The sequence below is a fragment of the Ipomoea nil genome, unplaced genomic scaffold (assembly GCF_001879475.1).
Source record: "Ipomoea nil cultivar Tokyo-kokei standard unplaced genomic scaffold, Asagao_1.1 scaffold2783, whole genome shotgun sequence".
NCBI lineage: Eukaryota > Viridiplantae > Streptophyta > Magnoliopsida > Solanales > Convolvulaceae > Ipomoea > Ipomoea nil.
In genome coordinates this window covers 340,335-363,146 of record NW_017619211.1, presented here as the reverse complement: position 1 = coordinate 363,146, position 22,812 = coordinate 340,335, and the positions used below count along the sequence as shown (strand labels likewise).

The 22,812-nt window shown below is 36.1% G+C and overlaps 1 protein-coding gene across 2 annotated transcripts in view; it reads left to right on the top strand.

Moving 5' to 3' along the window:
* Positions 1 to 12,656: 12,656 nt before the first annotated feature.
* The window catches only part of LOC109157538 (probable inactive ATP-dependent zinc metalloprotease FTSHI 4, chloroplastic), a 29,984-nt gene continuing 19,828 nt past the window's right edge, over positions 12,657 to 22,812 (top strand). For both annotated transcript variants that reach the window (XR_002050239.1, XM_019305393.1), the window contains exons 1-14: positions 12,657 to 13,102; positions 13,611 to 13,866; positions 14,579 to 14,954; positions 17,279 to 17,537; positions 19,023 to 19,154; positions 19,658 to 19,732; positions 19,824 to 19,949; positions 20,088 to 20,197; positions 20,277 to 20,355; positions 20,434 to 20,571; positions 20,670 to 20,781; positions 21,186 to 21,349; positions 21,472 to 21,577; positions 21,705 to 21,781. Coding sequence is in view for 1 of the 2 variants with exons in the window: in XM_019305393.1 (XP_019160938.1) it covers positions 12,833 to 13,102; positions 13,611 to 13,866; positions 14,579 to 14,954; positions 17,279 to 17,537; positions 19,023 to 19,154; positions 19,658 to 19,732; positions 19,824 to 19,949; positions 20,088 to 20,197; positions 20,277 to 20,355; positions 20,434 to 20,571; positions 20,670 to 20,781; positions 21,186 to 21,349; positions 21,472 to 21,577; positions 21,705 to 21,781 (2,280 nt within the window). In the remaining variant the exon portion in view is untranslated. The remainder of the gene's footprint in view (positions 13,103 to 13,610; positions 13,867 to 14,578; positions 14,955 to 17,278; positions 17,538 to 19,022; positions 19,155 to 19,657; positions 19,733 to 19,823; positions 19,950 to 20,087; positions 20,198 to 20,276; positions 20,356 to 20,433; positions 20,572 to 20,669; positions 20,782 to 21,185; positions 21,350 to 21,471; positions 21,578 to 21,704; positions 21,782 to 22,812) is intronic.

Genomic DNA, 22,812 nt, shown 5'->3' with positions numbered 1-22,812 from the left:
AAGAATGAAGTGATAGAATTTTATAAAAATGCTATTGTTGAGAACAATTCTATCAAATCAAATGTGGGAGGAGTAGAAGTGTTGATTGGTGTAGATGATTTTCGGAATAAATTTAATCTGGTGGAGACAGTTTTGAGAGTTGAAAATCATGGGTATGGTTCGAATGTCTTTTGGAATGAAATACGCCGTGTCGATGCGCCGGTAATTCCAAAAGCTCATGGGAAAAAGGTGTTGTTGAAGCATGAATATGGGATGTTGCTAGACATAGTTCATAAAATTGTTGAGTCAAAATATGCTAGCAGAAATTATTTCACAAAGGATAAGTTGAATTTGATGCATATTATTGTGAATAATAATTGCGTGAATTGGGGAGTTTTTTGTTTGGAAGATTGGTTGAACAGGTTGTGAGTGCAAAGCCCTTAGTTGATGATTGGTCTCCTCATGATATTGGCTATGTACTTGTTGTTGGAGAATTGTTGAAGTCCAAAGGTGTAAACCTCTCTAAACCCAAGTCACTTCAAAACCAAAACTACCTCTTTAGACCATCCGAAACCAAAGCCAAAAATCCTACCACAATCGAACCCGCCAAGAAAATCACCCGAAAGAGAAAGGCCTCAAACCCCCCAAACCCACCTTAGCCAAGAGATCCATCATTAGAGAACCTAGTAATGAAGGTTCCAACACCCTTGGGAGAACGAGTGACGAAGCATGTAGTCACCCCTTGATCACACTACCCGTGCCGATCCTAAATTCCATGGATTCCAACCCACCCGTGCCGGTTGTTGGGGATGACGTAGGGAGTGTGGAGGATGTTCCAACATTTGGTGTTGATAGTGTGTTGTTGGAAGAGCTTTGCCGAGTAAAAGATTTGAGAAAATGGAGACTAAGTGATCATGAATCATTGGCCACAACAATAGGGTCGAATTCACTTGTTGAGGAGGAGTTTGCACTTAGTTGGCTTGGCACCTGTGATATTTCCAAAGCTACGAGATTTTCGGAGATTAATAAATGTTTCTTAAGCAACGTAGCTATGAGCCGAAGAAAGGAGAAAAATGTGCAAGAAGATACTGTATCGGTTGATACGGTAAATGGGTTTGCTAGAGCCGATATTAATCAAGCTTTACACAATTCAAGAATGGAAATTCAAAGGCCTCCGGGAGAAGGAACAAACTTGAGGGATGTCAATGTTGATTGCTTAGATGATTTAGATGCATTCCCTTCAACTGTTGGAGAAGATAATTTAAGCTTTGATGCCCTATACCCTCATACGGCAATGGAGCTTACGGAATCAACACATGGAGGAGTTAGCATGACTAGTAAGTCACCTTACATTTGAGTGGTACAAATTCATTGTTTGATAGAGGTGATTTAGTGGAGGTAGACAAAAGGGATAAAAATGTGAATGTTCAAGAGGAAGCCGTGCATGCCGATCCACAAACACCTCTATTTCTTTGCTACACCGATCCAGTATGCCACACCACTGCCGATCTCCTACCAATTGTTGCCACACCTCATGATGATTTGTTGGAGCCATTGCATGCAACACAGCCAAGTCCTCTACCTACGGCACAACCCGCGGTGCATCACCATCCATTTGATGCCTGAACATTGAGAGAAGAAATATCCATTTGATGCTCGAACATTGAGAGAAGAAATTTCAGGGGACGTACGCTCGGAGATTCAAGGCTTGAAAGGTAGCATGGATCAAAAGCTTGATGCTTATCACAAAGCATGTATGAGTGTGACGGGTTGTTGCTTCAAGGGCAAGGATCTATGAAGAGTGAAATTAATCTTGTTGCAAAAGGGTTGAATGATAAGCAAGATGCCCAAGGTTGTGAAATCTTGAAGATGTTTCTTGAGTTTGGAAAACAAGGCACAGAAAGAGACTCAAGATTGCGCTTAATAGAGCAACAAATGAAGGCCCTTCTTCAACAAACCGGTGTAAATAATGACCTTTTAACTGGAGTCCGGAATAATCAAGTTAGTGCCTTTGTAAGCTTTCAACGATTTCTTGATGCTGCCAAAAAGGGAGAAGGAGTCGCTAGTCATTTGGCAACTCGTACGGATTCGGTAAGACCATCACAGCCCATTGTTGAGCTTGTTCGACCACCATTATCTCGAGGAGCACCACGGGGAGGATCCTCTATGTTGAGCCGAGGTCGTGGTCGAAGAGGAAAATTCATGGAATTTTTCACAGCTTCTCAAGGCGGTTCTACTTCACAAAGCGCACCAAGTACAAAATATAATGCATCTAGAATGCAATTGGTGCAAGAATTGGAGAACTTTGTCGGGCACTGGAGTGACCAGATGAGCGACGGTAGATCGTTTGAGGAGTGCATTTCATGGCACGAAGCTGGAGTGTTACGCGGAGAGAATATCCAGGAAGCTTATGGAAACTACGTGACCGGACAAGTCACCGCTCCGTATCAACACAAGGACTACGAGCATGACTTTAAGAAATTGAGGTCACACATCATTGCCATTTTGAAAGGAAGGTAAAATATTTTGCTACATTACTTTTGGTGTATATGTAATTAGCTAGCACACTTCATCTTTTGGTACGTAATATACTTATGCTAGCTCACGTCTTGATCATGCATGTCTATTAGTATTGTTTTAGTTTTTCTTTAGTATGTGCCTCAAGATTTTAAATTGGACCTAGTATTATATGTAAATCGTATAATTGAGAAGATAAAATTAAGGGGGAAGAAAATTCAAGATAAAATAAAAATATGCAAGCCCCACGTCTTAGTCTCAATATACGGTTAGGATCGTCCAAAATTAAAATCTCCAAGTCATATATTTTGTTAAACCCGTCAAATGGCTAGTTGTAATAAAATCAGTTAAAAAAATTATTTTTCAAAATTGACAAAGCCAAATGACTTGGGTATAGGTTTTGGCATCATCAAAAAAGGGGAAAATTGTTAGGAATAAAATGTAATGTTTTGATGAGCCAAATATATTTGGGATAAAGTACAAATAAGCCACTGAACTATTTGGGAAACAGCAATTAAGCCATCGAACTCAAATAACCATCAAATAAGCCATTGAACCTGGAAAAAAAGAGCAAATAAGCCATTGAACCCTGAAAAAAAAAAAAAGAGCAATTAACATTTTTTATAGGTTAACTCCAAGTTTTGCTGATTGGATTGCCAAATGTTTATTTTATTTACGTTTATTATTTTTTTTATTAATATTATCCACTTGGATAATATTATATTTTAAAATAATTATAATCAAAATAGTTTTATCTTGTCGAGATTTGATTTGTTTATTTATTATTATTTTTTCACTAGATCTTTTGTTTAAAAAAATAATAATAAATAAATAAATTAGATCTAGACAAGACAAAACTCCTTTGATTATAATTACTTTAAAATATATTACTATGTAGATGGATTATAATAATAAAAAAACGTAAATAAAATAAACATTTGACAATCCAGTCAGTAAAAACCTGGAGTTAACCTGTTAAAAATGTTAATTGCTCTTTTTTTCCGGGTTCAATGGCTTATTTGGGGGTTATTTGAGTTCGATGGCTTAATTGCTTTTTCCCAAATAGTTCAGTGGCTTATTTGTACTTTATCCCAATATATTTTTGAAAAATTAGAACTCCCCAGTTTTATTTTATTTGAGTCAGTTTTGGGTTCACAAGAGTATGACGCACCAATGCCATGAAACCTACGTGATTGATATTTTGCTTAAAGAGAATTAAGCAGGGTCATAGCTTAACACATTTCTGAAGCACATAAGTCATCAAAGGTTAAGCTAGAGGAGTTGGAAGAAGACTTGTTTGTGAGCATGCACATGGTCCATGGTTTGAATTTACGGTTCGGGAACCACAGATATGGTTCGGGAGTTAGACGAGCTCCGAGATGCTCATACAAAGCATGAAGTCAAATATATTTGGGAACACAAAATATTTCAAAAGGTTCACTAGCCGAGTTGAATCATACCTTGTTGGTGAGTTACTTAGATGATCTATGATTCGATTCTTATTGAGAGAAATTTTTTGGAAGCCTTTAGACGAGCTCCGAATTTTAGACGAGATATATCAAGGCAATGCACGGATCTATTCGAAGAATTGCACCAGACGAGTATTTTTCGAAGAAGGCTGATTCACGAAGATATTATTTTATACTCAAGCAATAATCAGCAGACAAAGTTATTATTTGATCAACTTGATTTATCATATCAATAATGCAACAAAGTCAAACCTGAACGCAGAGAAATTATTCAAGATTTAGAGGCTACATTTTTCAAGAAACCTTTTGTCAGATCCACAGACGAGCAACTGTCGAGTATTCAAAATATCTGACAAACGGTGGAAAGACTACTACCTAACCTTGCAGATCAAGTTGACACCATTATTTGATCAACCAAATTCAAAATGGACGATTGAGATTGAAAGTTGATCAACGGGCAAATAGCTTTTATCAACTATAAGTACCCGTGAAGACTTGAAGAACGACGACGACTGATCGATCAAGATACACAAGCGAGAGAAAAGCAAGCAATATTCAAATCAGCCAAAAGGGGGGATCTGAGCTTCATAGAAATACTTTCAAGTTTGAGAGAGAAATATTTTATTTCTTTGTAAACATCTCTATTGAGTGTAAAAAGAGGGTGGAGTAACATTGGAAGTGTGAAAAACCTTAGTTGAGTGTAGCTTTGTGCGTAGCCTCACCAAGGCCGTGCCCTGGAATGGAGCTGCCCAACGGATCACGTCAAGATCCGTGAGCAAGAATCGTAGTCGAGGTCCATGCAACATACCTAGGCAACGGATCTCGTGAAGATCCATGACCAAGACCCATTGAGGGTGTTTTGGTCTTTTCTTCTCTTTTACCCAAATTAAAGCATCAGAACCCTTTTCTTCTTCTTCTCCTTCACGGCTGCTCACTGTCTTTCCCACCCAAATTCCAATCTTCAACAAATCTTTTCTCTTAGAAACTTCAAAATACCATTCCTCAACATCAACAAAGTGCTAGAAAATTCCACTTGGTTCATCTACTCATCTCCAAACCACTTTCAAGTTCAAGATCATTTGGTGTCAATGGCTAAAGGAAAGCAACCAATGGAGGAAAGTAGCCAGAAAGCTCAAATTATTCGGTCATTGGAGGCAAAACATTCTTCCCAGAGTATTTTTCTGATGAATTGAATCATATGTTAGAAAGTCAAGGATTTTTGGACAAATTTCTAAGGATTCAAGAAGAGATATATCCAGATTTGGTTGTGGAATTTTATGAAAATTTGTCTACTAAGATGAAAAAGGGGATCACAATAATCACTTCTACAGTAAGGGGAACTAAAATAGAATTGACTCCACAAAAGCTAGCTAGTTAGTTTGACTTACCTATGAGTGGTGTAGATATGATAGGGATAATTGGATCACTCATCACAACTTAAGCTATATAGAGTACTTGAAATACATGACGGGTAAGCGGGAAGGACTTACAAAAGATACTAGGCCGGAGAAATCCTCATTGAATGGTGAAAAGAAAATTTTAGTGTTGCTAGTAGAAGAATGTTTGTTTCCTTGTAAGAACAATTCAAATGAGGTTGGTAGTTTGGAGTTTACTATGGCATACTTCCTTACGTTCCGGATTAAGATCAATTCGCCTGTTTTGATGTTGAAACACATAGCTTATTACAAGACTAGAAACCGGAAGTACTTACCATATGGAATGGTATTGAGTTGGATATTCATCAAGATGAATTTGCCCGAGAGAGGAGAGAAAGTAAAAAGGACTACCAGAACGGATTTTAACACTGCAAACATGAGATACTACGACTTGTATCAGGTTGCCGACAAGAAGTATCTTACTTTATGGGAGATTGGTAAGTTGCCCTTGGAAGAGAAAATGGCACTTGTAAATAATTTGAGAATACCTCGCAAGAAGTGGCAAAGTCTAGGGATTGAGGTCGGTGAAGATGATGAGGAAGGTGATAACATGGGGAATGAACAGGACGTAAGAATTGGGAATGAGGGTGAGAATATTGTGACACATAAGAAAAGGACACGAGTGGGACGTGAAGGAGGAACGAGAGGACAAACTTATGGAGGACTTTATGAGTTGGTGAACCACAGATTCGATGCCTTGAGTGCCCAAGTGAATTATGGATTTGCCAATTTTGATCAAAGGGTTGCAGTCCTCGAAGGAAGGTTTGGAATAGAGAATGTCCAGATGTGGAATCAGTACGGATGGGACCCCAATTTCCCACCGTAGGGTGGTGCTCCAGGAGGCTTTAATTAAGGTAACCGTTAAGTCCCTTGAATAGTTAGTAGAATCTATCTAGTAGTTAGATTACGTTTAAGTGCTGTAGTTATTTGAGTGCTTGCATGCCTACTCAGAGATTCCGTTATCCCAAATATTCCAAGAAAATTCCTAAGCCCAATCTTGCAACTCTTGCATTACCTCGAGTTACCCTTTTTAGAAAACTCCCGTTTTAAGAAAATCTGTTCGTTTAACCTTAGCTTCGAGGACGAAGCTTCTTTAAGGAAGGTAGAATGTGACAACCCAAAAATATTTTTCCTAAATTCTATTTTATAAAATTCTAAAATAATTATTTTTACTCTTCTAATTTTTTTTCTAAAAATGGTGTATGAATTAAATATTTTAAATCGAGATTTTAAATCAATTCAACACCAAGAAATAGTTTATTTTGAAAATCCTAAGTTTCGGGTACATTTATGTACCAAGTTTTGACCCAAAAAGTCAATTTGAGTGAAACCTGTGAAACTTGAACCAAATGTTTTAATTAGAAACTATCTTATAGAAAATCTATTTTGACCCCAAAGTTGTGTAAAATTATTTTTAAGGCCTTAGTCTATGTTAAAGAGATGAAGCCTTATGACTTCTACAAAGCCAAAGAGAATGCCTGATATTTGAACAAGCAATTTTACTCTTTTACCCTCGTCAACCAATGATTTCTACCTAGGGTTTTGGACCCCTATAAATATAACACTATTCCATTCCATTTCTCCTGATCCCCTCATTTGCCTCTCCACTCCAAACCTTAGGAATTCTGCCAAGAGGAAGAAGAAGTCACAGTAAGTTGCCTTTGCTTTCATCTCCTCCATTCATTCATCTCATCCCTTAGACCACTAAACCATCCATCTTTGCCTTCCAATCTCTGAGTTCTTCCTTAAGCTTTGTGTGTATTTGTGTTGTTTGAGGAAAATAGGTGGTGAAGGTGGTAACATCTGAGAAGAGAGGAAGGGGATCCACACAAGAGAAGACCAAGCACAAGGTATAAATCATGGATTCCCAAAACTAAGATTTTGGTCTGTTAAATGCTAGAAGCTTGAGTTTAGATGTTTAGAAATGTTAGAAGATACTTGTTGATGAGTTGTTTGTGTGTTGTTGATGTTCCATGATTGATTTATTATGGTCTGGAAGTATATTTTTTATGCTCTGTGTTGAAGTTGTGGAAAAGAAGCCTCTGGTGCACACTGTCTGGTGCACCAGACTGCCTTGCGGCCCTAGCCAACGGACCTAGAGAGGATTCGCTGGCTAGGACCGTGGAGCAGCAGACTATGGGGATGGATCCCAGTTGGATCCGTCACCCAAAGCCGCTACTTGGCAGGGCTTCTCAAGCCCCGCAAGGTCAAATTTTGAAAAGGCTGGGCCCTCTGTGGCTCAGCCATGTGTTGTTTTGGACCGGGACTCATGGTCCCTTGAGGCTCGGACACTCGGGTTTGTCACGACGCGCTAGAATGAGTTGTTTCGTTTGATTTTGAGACTTAAAGCCTGTTAACAGAGAAGAAAAATGAAAGTTTAATGCTCTGTGTTGTTTGGCTGTGAACTTGAGTCTGTGAAGGGAATTTTGGCTTTGAGTATATGAATGGTTGAGTAGTATGCTTAATACTATGTTAACTCTTGTTGAGAAAATTTGCTAAGTTATTGAATTTATTGGCATGAAACAGTGTAATTCCAACTTTACAGTGAATGAACATTTTTAGCATATTTCAAAGATTAAGTACATCGAAGGCTCTAAGTAAAGCCTAAGTCCTATTTCAAAACCTATATCTATTTTGGAAAATCTATATCTTTTGCATTGAGAAGTTTGCATGATAAATTGATTTCCAAAATGTGAGAAAGAGAAGTTATTTGAGATTTATGTGCATTGAGAAGCTTGCATAATAGTGAGATTATTTGCATGAGAAGAGAAGTTGCTTGAGATATATAGGTTATCTATATGTGAGTAAAACCTTATTTTGGAGGTCCCGTTAGGACTATGTCCTTTCGGAAGAAAAGAGAAAGAAAAAAGTTTGAGAAAAGAAAGAGACGGTCACAAAGGACCGACAAACAGTTATAAAGTAACTTGGTCGATATTCCCGAGTTGCTAGGTTAGATACTACCCGCCGGGCTTGGAATCCTGGTTAGGGGGTGTGCACACTGAGAAGTACGATACCTGATTCCACAAAGATTTTATAAGAACCAAGATTACCGGTTCTGTGGGCGAGATGAGTATTAGGCCGGCTAGATGCCGAGCCCGGATAGGTTCATTCACGATTCGTGAAGTTCCTACCTCGCTCGCGAGTTTAGAAAGAAAGCAAGAAAGAAGAAAGAAGAGAAAAGTGAGTCAAAAAGACTCAGCAGTGATCCTCCACAAAAAAATGTTCCTTTTTATATAAAGAGCGAGAGTATATCTATATATTTATAGCATCATGTTCTATTCATATCATGACTTAACATATGTTAGATTTAGAGCATTTGAGAAGTACATTCTTATTGTTGTTTGAGAGTTAGCATGATAGCATAATCTTACTTGTTGAATTTCAGTTATCTCTTTATCTATCAGTATGAGTGTGAGTAGTGCATGATAGACTATAGTTGGAGATATCTATTTATAGCATGTGAATGTGTTTAAGAATGAGCTATGAGTTAAAGCATGTTTTTATGAGTTATAGGCTGCAAGCATATAGAAGTGTTTATGTATATCTATTGAGACTTGTTGACTAAGTGTTGTAACTGTTTATGTTCATACTTGAGACTGCGTGTGAATGAGAAATGTTTTCCAACCTATATCTATAGTACTTTGCAGGGTTGAGTGACTTTATACTTAGCATTAATTTGCTAACGGGTTTATTTTCCTACTTGTTTTATAACCCCTTTCAAGTGTGCCTAGTTCTTGAGAGCGCACGTGATAGTTGAGTGCGTAGTTCTAGATTTCTAGTTGTAGTAGTTACTAGACCAGTACCTTTTGTTTAGTAGTACTTGTAACTGGTTGAGTTGTTGTAGTAAACTATCTTTTGATGGTGCGTAGACACCGGGGTTTGTTCCCCACGATTATGATATTTTGTAGAGCTTTTGACTCTAGTTTTGTTAGCTGTTTTGTAGCCTGTGCAGTTACCGTGAGTGGTGATTGTGGCGGTGACACCCTTTTAGCTTATCGAATGGCTGGTTATTTAGTTATCTAAGTTATGCTTAATTATCTTAGTTAAGTTTGTTTATCGGGATTTAGATTTTAGAAAAAGGAGGTGTTACACCACCTGGAGATCTTAGTTTCAAAATCTCAAAACTCATTTTCTCTTTGCACGAATTTTTATGAAAATGGATCATCATCTGTCTAAACATCTTATATTTAATCTCTCCAAGTTTGATGATTGAAAAGTGCACATGCAGACACATCTATCAACCTTACATGATGAAATGTAGGAAGTGATAACTGATGGTTCGATCAAGATCATGACGATCAACAAAATGTGGGAAGTGATAACTGAGGGTTCGATAAAGATCATGACGATCAATACAAACCGAGCGGTGGAAGGACCAGATGCATCGTAATACATCCCAAAGCCGAGGCATCAATGGTCACTAGAGGATCATACAAGGAACAACCTCAACAACATAGCAAAAGACATACTATTCAAGATAGTAGACAAGACATTGTTTCAAGATAGTAGACGAGACATTGTTTCCAAGGATTTGGAAGTGCGCATTTGCCAAGGACATATGGAATGTCTTAGTGTAGATTAGCAAGGGCGACGAGTAGAAAAAAGAGAACAAGCTGATCATCGTAATGAAAAAGTTCGAGGACTTCAAGATGGGAGCAACAAAAACCATAGCCGAGATGGAAACTCGGTTTATGAAGCTGCTCAGTGAGGTCGCTAACCTTGGAAAGGGGCTCAGCCAGAAGGAGATCAACCTCAAGATTCCCCGAGGTCTTCCCAAGTCATGGGAGATGACAATCATCGCGATGCAAGACCACCGAGACCTCAAAGCCATCCAGATATCCAAAATATTCAGCGATTTGAAGGCGTATGAGTTTAAACGAGAATCGAGACGGGACGAAGAGCCCGAGACGAGAAATGTGACACTAGTTGCTCATCAACAACCATCCACATTATCTAGGTCAAACTCTAACCCTGTTGATTTTTTAACTAACGAGCAATTTGCCATGTTTGTCATGAAATTTAAAAGGTTCATGAGGAAGAACAATCCTCAAGACTCTCCAGCCACACCAAGCTCATCCAATCGAAGACACACCGAGGAGTCAAGATTCCGAGGAGTTGTTGATGTTATGCTACAACTGCAGGAAACCAGGGCACTTTAAGGCGGAATGCCTATATCCAGTGGTCCGAAAGCACCAGGATCAATCGAGGAGCTTTGGAACTGAAAGCAACTCAAGGAACACACTAGGAGAAACGAGTGGTCGAAGCACCAACCACTCGGGCAGTCACTCCAAGGGTGACAGGAGTAGAAAGCACTTGTGACCGAAGAGTCAGCCGAGAAGCAATCCTTGAACAGTGCACCTCTAGTCGAGCTCAGAAAGCGAGAACCCAAGCGATGAGGAGGGACTCATCTACCTCTACAACATGATATAAATACAAAATAACTAAGGTATCTCTCAATAATTTGAAATTTTAAAATGCATTATTAATATAATAATTTATTAGTGGTGGACTAAATTTGCCACTTTACACATAAATAAAGGGGAAAATTTGTGTATGCTAATAATTCATGGATCGGGTCTACAATATATGTATAATTAATGGACCAACATAATCTATTAGTGGTGCACTAAAATTGCCACTTTACACATAATTAAAGGAGAAAATTTGTGTATGCTAATAATTCATGGACCGAGTCTATAATGTATGTATAATTAATGGACCAAAACACCATTTTCCTTTTTTTTTTTTTTTTTTTTTTTTTTTTTTTTTTTTAATTTGAAATACTCAAAAGGTAGTATATGTTCTATACTAGAACACCAGGGTTCGAACATATGACCACCCATTTAGAATGGTAATCGGAATACCATTACACTACATGGGCAAATTATATCGTGCACCAAGGCGCACAATGCATTGTGCGTCCTGGCCCAACACGACGTCATTTTGTATCTTTTAATTCCATTTCCCGTTTCTGCCGTTAACTTCTGAAAAAAAAAATATCCATGTTTCGTATGTACAGAATTGTATAGCAGAATACACATAAACTCCTAACATAATACACATAAACTCTTAACACAATACACAAACTCTTAACATTATACACATAAACTCTTAACGTAATACACATAAACTCTTAACATAATACACATAAATACAAGTGTTAAAAAAATTGTAACAGAATTGGACGGACGAAACGATGTCCGTCGCGTCAACTCCCTACCAACTTATAGAAATATCGTCGTTTGAGGCCAGGGCGCACAATGCATTGTGCGTCCTGGTGCACGATATAACAATCCCACTACATGGTAATTGGGTCATATGTTATAACTTAGGAATAAGGTTCAAATAGACCACTCAACTGCGCACCACATTGCAATTGGGCCATCGAACTAAAAAAGAATGCAATTGGGTCCCTGAACGTCGCAAAATCATGCAATTCAATCCAAATTGACTTGTTTACCTGTAAAGGCGGTTACCGAATTTAAAAATATTTTTTAATAATTTTAAATAAAAATTACAATTAAAATTTTATTATAAAAAAAAAAAAACAGAAAACCCTTCGTCTCCGCCGGAGACCTTCTTCGTCTCCGGCGGTGATGAAGGGGTGGCTTCGTCTTGGGCCGTCTCCCCGGCCATGGAAACGGCCTGAGACGAAGATCCTTCCGTCTCCGTTCATCTCCGCCGGAGACGAAGAAGACTTCTTCGACTCCGGCGAAACGACATAGTTTTTTTTTTTAATATAAATTTTAATTATAGCTTTTTTTTTATTTAAAATTATTAAAAAATATTTTTAAATTCGATAACCGTCTTTCCAGGTAAACAAGTCAATTTTGGATTGAATTAAATTGCAATTAGGTGCGCAGTTAAGTGGCCTATTTGGCCCTTATTCCTATAACTTAATTGCATAACTCTTTAATTATTATTTGACAACATCAGTAAACCTATTAAATCATGTCACTTTTAACAAAAAATAGTAAAATTTTACTGACTTATCAAATAGGATCAGTAATACGAAAATAATTAGAACATCATTTTTATTATAGATTATAACTATCTATATCAATATTTATATTCATTATTACTACTTTTATTATAATAAATTGAAAATTTTCATTTTAATTATATTGAAATAACCATTTTATTTTAAAATTATACTAGGTATTTATTTATTTATTACTAGTATTTAGTAGATTTGTCAATTTTAAAATTTTCTGCCCTTGTTTCTCGAGTATATATTATGTATTGTGTCCTCCCAAAAAGAATCCAAACTCCTTATTCTATTTACTTGCTGCTTGATAAGTGAGAAGAGCTTCACGAAGACGGATAAGAGAGACGGAGATTTCTTTGTGTATACAGCAATACAGCATACACTCCTTTACAGTTTACTTACACACAATGCACCATTGAAGAAGTGAGGGCTAGAATAAGAAGATGGTGATTACACCTAATGCCTTGAATCCATTTGACCCATCGACCCATTTGCCAAAACCCCATCTCCGCCCTCCTAAAACCCTATTCTCTAACCCACCCCTTCCGCCGCCATTTCCCAGACATGCTGTTTTCGCCTCTAATTTGCGGCGCAGACAACGTGCCAAGCTCTGCGCCAAACCCACTCCACTTAGAATCACCGCTTGTAAGGCGTCTTCTTCAACGTCGACGAGTTCCAATGCAATTGGTGAAGACGCCGAGTCGGCTTTCGAGGTGTGTGCTCATCCTCATCAAATGGAACAATATAAAATGGGCCAATTTTCTGTTCTTCTTTCATACCCTGGATTTGTTCAGAGTTAATTCTGTCCCAGAGCTTTAGTTGCGCTGTTGCACCATTAAAACCAATTGATTTTGTTTTATCTTCTTGCATATGCGATTTAGGAAAACATTACCGTTGCAATACTTTTGACAATTTTGTCTTTCAGAGCTCAACAATACTCTTGAGTCAACCCCAAAAAGGCTCTGAATTTTAGACATTTCTTTAAGTAAGGTGAAGCATTGCAATCTCTGTACTAAATAAATTAAGCAGAAGAGTTGATTCAACCTTATGGGAATCAAGTATGTGCATTTGAATGAGGTTAATAATTAGATGACTTTTCTGGAATTGTATGCAGCCTAAACTGAAAACAGCAAAAAATGTAAAAAAGCTTTAATGATGACAAACAAATGCTAGTTTTGTGGAATTTTTTCTAAACCAATGCATTGGTAAACAAAATTTCAGAAGCTGAAGGAAGCTGAAAGAGAAAGGGTAAATAGTTTACAGGAGTTTGAAAGAAAGGCAAATGTTCAGTTAGAGAGGCAGCTTGTGTTAGCCTCAGAATGGAGCAGGAAGCTGTTGACCATGCGCGGAAAACTGAAAGGAACGGAATGGGATCCTGAGAACTCTCATCGTATAAGTTATAGTGATTTCCAGAGGTTGCTTAACTCAAACAATGTGCAGTTTATGGAGTACTCAAATTATGGTCAGACAGTTTCCGGTTGGTTCTCTCTCAGTGCCCATATTTGCTTATTATTAAGGTGTTTGTGGGCTTAAGTAGGGAAGGAGCTGTTTTTTTTTTTTTTTTATTTTTTTTTTTTTTTTTTTTTTTAATTTATTTTTATTATTATTATTATTTTTTATAATAAATAAACTAGTAATAATTTTAATTTTAGATTCCCTGTTTATGGTTAAAAGTCATAAGCTAACAAACATTGCATCTAATTTGTGAAGATTACTATTTCTGACTCTGCACTTCCATTTCAAGTTTAGTTGAGATGTATAAATCATAAACCTGTTACATTTTAGTCCAAGCTTATGAATATACTGTGAAATTAAAACTTGAGCAAAAGAAGTAAAAACAAAAGGAAGCCCATTATGGCTGATATTAAATTTTCGTATTTGTTCATATATTTATTAGTTTATTCAATCTTTCAGTAAAACATCTTTTAGTATGCTATATTTTTTTTTGAAAACTTTATTTATTTTGATCCTGTATGTAGTGTTTCTGCCATATTATGATAATGGGAAAATAACTTGTTATGCATGATATTTAATTTGTTGATAATTGGTATAAACAGACAGAGGCCCATTATGAATAATATTGAATTTATTGGTATCTGTTGATATATTTATAACTTTATTCCATCTTATCAGTAAGACATGTTTTTAATGTATTATATTTAATTATTGTTCTTTGAGTCTGTGTATAGTGATTCTGCCATATTACAAGGATGGGAAAATGGAAGACTTGAATGAGGATGAAAGAAAGGAAGTTGTATTCAGACGGCACATTGTTGATCGTATGCCAGTTGATTGCTGGAATGATGTTTGGCGGAAGTTGCATCAGCAACTTGTAAATGTTGATGTGTATAATGTGAAAACTGTCCCTTTTGAAGTATATTCAACTGTTGCAGTTGCAGTTGTGTGGTCTATGAGGCTTGCTCTTGCAGTTGCATTGTATATTTGGATTGATAATAAGATGAGACCAATTTATGGAAAACTAATACCTTGTGATTTAGGACCTCCTTCCAAGAAGAAAAACATTCCAATAGAAAATCGTTCTCTGGGTTCATTAGGAAAGAGCAGGTAAGTGAAAGCTAACTACTTCTTCTTTGCTACTGATTGTCTCCTTATATACTCCTGTGTTTCCTATTTCATTCATGTCATATAGGTTTAGCAAATGCTTTAGTATGTTCCATTCGGTAAAGCTTGTGATTAGGAATTATGGTTCATAATTCATAATCAACTCCAAGTTAATTGTGGACTTATTGACTTAAATAAGTGAAGGATTGTACAATCCATGATCCATTTTCAGAATAATATTTGCCAAGCATGTAAAAAGTAGAAAATTTTGTCTATAATTTCCAATCTGAATAACCTGTTTGAATAAGTTTTACTGAACTATGTACTATATGTATGCCTGTACTTGAATCTTTTCCAACCTTTGAGTTATAATGTTATATGTGCCTTCTACAAGTTGAAGGAATGAAATGATGGTCACCCTAGTGAGTAATTGGTCCTGAAATTAGGTGTAGGGAGATTAGATTGCAGCTGATTCCTTCAGAAATATGACTATTAAAGTCGAAGCTCTCTCACCTGCAGTCACTAATTCAAGTACATGGAAACCAATTGCATACTGCATCCTAGGTAGCACAGAAATGGGACATGTAACACATGGAAATGACAATTTTAAAAAATGTAGGACATGAAATGGTTGGGGGAGGGGAACATGCAAATATAAAAAATATAGCAGCATATTTGCCTATATATATTTTTCTTAAATATGCAGAAATATTTATTGTCTACCAGTTCCACAAGTGTATACACTATAAGAAATATGGGGGTATATAGGGTTTGAGCAAGAGATACAAACTCGTGTTTCTTTTGATTTTATTTTTATTTTTTAATTTTAAAAGTAGACCACTATATGTGCCTAGAAATGTGTTTCCTAAAATATTTCGCTTGAAACTGTTTTAATTATGGAAACAGCCTCAGAATGTTTTGGGAAAGTTTTTGGCGAGTTTTCGATATGGAAACATGTACGAAATGTGGAAAAACTCATTCCTAAGAGTTTCTGTGCAACATAGATTACAACCACTGAATTATGAAGTTTATGGGGTGTAATTGTATAGAGTAACACCTAAAAGTATCCTTGAATTACAAATTCTTTGGACTTCAAACCATTGTATTCAGAGTTGGTGTCTAAGATGTACTACTCCCAGGTCTATCTTGAAAGTTGAAATCTATTAACTGCTAGTCTATGCTAATATTCATCTCAAAAGCATGCTTTTGCCACCTTTTTGCTTTTTACAGATATTATTTTAAAATACCTCAGTGTTGTTTCTTCCTTGCTATATTAGGAAATGGTTCATTCCTGCCTTATATGTGCTTAAGTAGAATAAACTTTTAGTTAATGAATGCGGTGTGCTATATGAGACTTTGTAATTGTGTTTCAAAAACTTTAAATGCAACTAACTAAATACCAACACTTAATGCATACAGAAGTATGCACATATATAGCATCCACACAGACAGCCAGAACCCTTTAAGATCCTTCATAATACCTACTTGAAAATTATGATTTAATACCATCTAGGGTCCTCTGAGTATAGTGGTTTTGCCACGTTTAGTCCTAAACTTTCAAATTGACCACCCATGGTCCGTCGACTTTCAAATTGTTACCATCCATAGTCCAAGTTAACCACCCATGGTCCTTCAACTTTCAAAATTTAACCAGCCACGGTGTTCTTGGAAGGACCATGGGTGGTTAACTTGGACCACAGATGGTAACAATTTGAAAGTAGAAGGACCACGAATGGTGAATTTGAAAGTGTAGGACTAAACGTAGCACAAAACCACTATACTCGGAGGACTCTAAATGGTATTAACTCTGAAAATTATATATACCTACAATGTGTGCATGTGAAACCTATTGCACTTGAATAATTATGTAAGCCTAATAACTAAAAAGTAGATTAGCGTAATGCCAACTTGAAGAAAACTGTAAGTGAAGCAATTCAAGCTGCAGTGTTGGATTCAATTTGATGCAAAGCACAATCGTAAATGACAAGCTGGCCTAGAAAAATAGGGGAAAAATAAAGGGAATACTAGAAAAGAAGCAGCATGCTTGGTCAGTTGACTCTGCTTAGTTACATATTATAATTGGAAGTAAAAAACTTGAACCCACTTTTGGAGTACCCATTCTATTTTTCCATACTGTGGGTTTTCTTTACCTTACCCTCTAAAATTTTCTTTAGGTGATGCTTTTTGATGAAGATGATATTTAGTATTGCATTTTAATTTCTTTTCATATCAGTGCCGGCCTATGCACCTGCAATGTAAACTCAAACTCTGTAGGGGATTTCATTTACCAATGTGGCATTGAGTACTAAACTTTTACTTGATCTTAGGGCAAAGTTCATATCAGCAGAAGAAAAAACTGGGGTCACTTTTGATGATTTTGCTGGTCAAGAATATATTAAGAGGGAACTACAAGAGATTGTCCGGATATTGAAGAACGAGGAAGAATTTCGAGATAAGGGCATTTATTGCCCAAAAGGAGTGCTTCTTCATGGTCCTCCTGGAACTGGCAAAACACTTCTGGCAAAAGCCATAGCTGGTGAAGCAGGACTTCCTTTTTTCGCTGCTAGTGGTACTGATTTTGTTGAGGTGAGGGATTTTTCTTGGGTCTTTAAAACTCTTGTATTTTGATGACTAAATTTAAGAATAGAGGACTGCAATTTGGTGATGCGTCCATAGTCAATGGCTATTCTAGAGTGGACCTATGTTGCAGCTCTCTTGGAAGGGTTGATTTTGCTTACCTAACAATTGAAGCTAACTTCTATATATGGTTTTTATAACTGTTGAATAATTTGGAAGCAGCATTTGGAGTGGAAATATGAAATTTACTTAATTTTGAGGGGAGCAAGTTCAAAGGGGATCTTACTAAGGGTCTTATGAAGAATTTTCATGAGTTGTACATTGATTGTTTTGGATAAGAAAGGTTATAAATTTAAATACGTTTTTTTTTTTAAAAGTCCAAATTTGATTTCAAAAGTGAATAAGTTTATAGTTATGTCAATGTCCTATAGGGACCTCGTAGGCATCCCAGACCATGATTTTCCTCTTATAATATTCTTTTTTTTTTTTTTTTTTTTTTTGGTGAATGGGGAAACCCGCATCCACTACCCAAGGGTGTGCATTGGGTAAACCCCGTCTTGTGCCCCTAGCCAACAAAGGACTATAAGGAGATAAACTAGCCTAGGTTGCTCATAGCCGATTGACTCCAACCAAGAAGGCCAATAGGTCGCTCCTGTTGAGAGTCGAACTTGTAACCATATAGTTATCAAGTCAATAGCCTGGCCAACTTGGTTGGGGGTTGTCCCCAAAATGCAAATATTCTGTATGCACGTTTTGATGTTTTTCATTTATTTTATTTTATTTTTGTGAAAAACACATTAGTTATTAAAAGGAAGTTTCATTTTTTAAATATTAAAAGAAACATGCTTCTGAAGCTTCTTCCTCAGCATGTGTTTTTGGTGAGAAACCGAACTTATAAGATCTTTAAATAATACATTTTCTTCAGGTCTCTTATAATTTTTATAACATAAATGTTAAAATAAACATGCTCTTTAAGCTTCCACTACATTTTTAGAGATCTTTTAATGCCTGCTGCTTGCAGTTAAGACATAATGCAGTTAATTAACTAGTGAGAGTTTTGTAGATTTTTTTGTGGAGCCCAATACCCCATCTATTGTGTGCTGTAGTGACTATAATATGGGATATTGTTCTTGATCCTTTTTTATGTCCTAAAATATACAAGATCAGATATTAACTCTAACCGTCTGAGTTTTGGGAATTCACAAAATCAAATTTACAATGAGTTTGGGTTAAGCAACGATTGTTAGGGACAATGCTTTAAGTTCAATTTTTTTATTTTTATTTTTATTTTTTATTATTATTATTATTTTTAATTCTCTGGATTTATTATTACCTTAAAATCATGAGATCTTATCTACGATTCAAAGGACTGATCAATGATTGTTTGAAAGGCAATAAGTATAGGAGTCAAAGGATAGGTTATTTCCTTTCTTGTTATTTGATTTCCTAATGCTTGGGAATCTGCATATCATCTAATTTGAATAATTTTTCCAGATGTTTGTTGGTGTGGCTGCATCACGAGTAAAGGACCTTTTCTCTAGTGCAAGATCCTATGCTCCTTCCATTATTTTTATTGATGAGATAGATGCAATTGGCAGCAAACGCGGTGGACCTGATATTGGTGGGGTATGGTAATCCCAAGTCTCCTCTATCTTATGGATTGAAATGCATCTGTTTTACACCCTAATAGTATCTTCTAAGTGTGAACAGTTGGATATTGGATATATAAAGATACTGATAATTTCTTCCAAACTTGGTAGATGTAACTTTGAAAAACTTTTCATGATGACCTAGGAACTTTTGACATCTGACTTTACAAATAGTTGGGTGGAGGAAGTGTTTTGTGTTTTTATTTTTAATGTTCTTTTACGCATTTTATTTTTTGGGGAAAGAATAGGGCCAGGGTTGGGGGGTGGGGATGGTACACCCGAAAGACGATTTAGTAGACTTGCTTCCTCTCTACATTTTTACTTTCTTTATTTTTAAATTTTCATATCTATTAGTTACATTTTGTTAGATGTTAGCTAGAACATTGGGCTCATCCTATTGGCACCAAGTTACATTATGATTTACTTAATAAAGTGTTGACCTGACTGCTTGTTATCTGCCACAATAATTTTCTTTTCTAGGGAGGTGCTGAAAGGGAACAAGGCCTACTTCAAATACTGACAGAATTGGATGGATTCAAGGTTTCCACATCACAGGTATGCTTGTTTGGTATTATAAATAAATCATGCGTTTTATTATGACAGCAATTGGGGATCTAGAGTTTCCTAACTACTTTTGTTTACTTAGGTCTTAGTTATTGGTGCAACAAATAGATTGGATATCCTTGATCCTGCTCTTTTGCGAAAGGGTCGTTTTGACAAGATTATAAGGGTTGGTTTGCCATCAAAGGATGGTAGATTGGCCATATTGAAGGTGTGGTTCTCTAATACTTTTGGTTTTACATCCCCCCCACGCACACGGGAAGTACAGAAACTGTAAATATGTAAAGAAGTAACTAAGAGAAATAAATATTTCATTCTTGAATTTTAATTCTTGAAGCAAATATCATAGGTACATGCTCGAAACAAATTTTTCCGCTCTGAAGAAGAGAAGGAGACTTTACTGCAGGAAATTGCAGAAAAGACAGAAGATTTTACTGGGGCAGAACTACAAAATATACTGTACACTCTGTGTAGAACTGTAAATCACTGTAGATTTAATCATTTAGAGAAACATTGCTGACACTAATTAACTGGACAGGAATGAAGCTGGAATATTGACTACCAGGAAAGATTCAGACTACATAGGACGAGAAGAGCTTCTTGAGGCCTTGAAGAGGGTGGGTGATAAGAATTGAGATATGAAACTTTGGTATGTTTGCTTCACATGATACATTCTTATGTCGTCAATATTGCAGCAAATGGGTACATTTGAAACTGGTCAAGAAGATAGTACTGAGGTCCCTGAGGAACTAAAACTGAGACTGGCATATAGAGAAGCTGCTGTTGCTGTTGTTGCATGTTACATTCCAGATCCATACCGCCCCTTTACTGAGGTCATTAAAGATGTTGCATTATTTCAGTCTTATTTATCCTTAAATTCAATTTGCACTAATTTATTTACATATATCCCCTTGGTTTATTCTCTTTTCAGACTGATGTCAACTCCATCCGGAATCAGCCTAATATGCGCTATACAGAGAAGGCAGGCAGAGTATTTAAAAAGAAATCAGATTATGTGAATGCAATAGTGCGTGCTTGTGCTCGTGAGTAAAATTCTAGTGCATTTAGTCTCCTTATATCGTGTCTGAAAAGCTCTCGTTAATTTATTTGGAGTACAATTGTATCATAACTCTAGTTGCCTTGTGTGAAGAAATAAAGGGTTTCAAAGGTGGGTGGCGAATAAACACCACCTGCTGGAGGTGCTGAATCTTTGTGTAGAACAAGTAAAATATAGACAGAACATATAAACCAGTTCTATATTGGTGAGAAAGGTGATATGAGACTATGGGAGTCTAGGCTCTCATTACTGTAACTTATAATAATATGTACATTGTAATGGGCCAAACCAGAGTTTCTACTTATCTAATTCCGTATATTTATTGTAATGTATTTTTTTTTTCCTGTTGATTGTTCTTTTTCTTGGGTAACAAGGATCTTGAACATGCAGCCAGAGTCATTGAGGAAGAGATGTTTGGAGTTGACAATTTGTGCTGGATCTCTGCAAATGCTACTTTAGAAGCTTCCAGGCTTGCAGAAGTTTTGATTCTACAGACAGGAATGACTGCACTCGGGAAGGCTTACTACAGATACCAGAGAGATCTTGTGCCAAATGTGAGTATATCTAATTATCTATGGATTTGTTTCCTTTGACATTTTGGAATTTTGTGGTTTTGTGTATATTAGCTTTGTCTGGAAACTGAAGTTAAACAAATGATTTATGCTCTTCATTGCAGTTGGCTGCTAAAGTTGAAGTACTCAGAGATGAGTATATTCGTTTTGCTGTGGAGAAATGTACATCTATATTGAAGGAGAACCACGCTGCTGTAGAGGCAATTACAGGTTCAATTCAGTTATCAAATACCGTAATTAATTTTCCCTGATGCTGCTTGCCTCTCTATCTACCATCCTTGATGGCTGATGCCATTACTTACTGCAACTATGTTGTGTGCCTCTATATGTTGATAAGATGTTCTACTCGAGAAGGGAGAGATCAAAGCTGATGAAATTTGGAGCATATACAAAAAATACCCTCGAGTACCTCAGGTAGTTCTTGCACTACATGTTGATTAGTTGTGTATTTAATTTTTTTTTTTTTTTTTTGGGATAAGGATCAAATAAGCCCTTCAAGTATTCATGAAAGTGCAATTAAACCCTCGAACTAGAAAAATCTTCAATTAGACACTTGAACTTAGAAAAATAGTGCAATTAACTCCATTTGACCTTTTATTGCAGGTAACCTTAGTGTTAAAAGTGATTGGAATGCTACATCAATATGTTTTGATGACTTGAATGCCCAATGCACATAATAATAATAATAATAATAATAATAATAATAATAATAATAATAAATAATAAATAATAATAATAATAATAATAATAATAATAAGAACAACAACAACAACAACAACAACAACAATAATACTTTATTAAAATTAAAATATTAAATTATTATTATTATGTGAATTGGGCATCCAAGTCATCAAAACATATTGATGTAACATTCCAATCACCTTTAACTTGGAGGTTACTTACAATAACAACTCAAATGGGGTTAATTGCACTTTTTTTTTTTTTTTTTTTTTCTAAGTTTAGGTGTCTAATTAGAGCTTTTTCTAGTTCGAGGGCTTAATTGCACTTTCATGAATAGTTTAAGGGCTTATTTGACCCTTATCCTTTTTTTTTTTTTTTCATCTTTTGTTTTTAATTCCTATTAAGATAGGTTTTCTAGTGTAGCAGATGTGCATAACAATATAACATATTGGATGGTCCTCTGTTTGAAATAATTGAGTTTTGAGATAAGATTGCCTTAAATTATAGCTTTCAGACCACGGTTCTTTGATAATTATCATTTTGATATTCAGTATGAATGGTCATAATTTCTAACTGCACATACGAAGTGCACATTTGATAAGTAATTTATGTGTTTTCCCCATTTAACAATCATAAGAATAAAGCTAACTCATTGCTTGCAGAACATGAAAATACAGCGCAACTAGGAATAGACTGTATTGGGAATGATCATGCTATTGTAAACTTCAAAAGTCATAGCTTTGATATGTGTGTGTGTTTTTTTC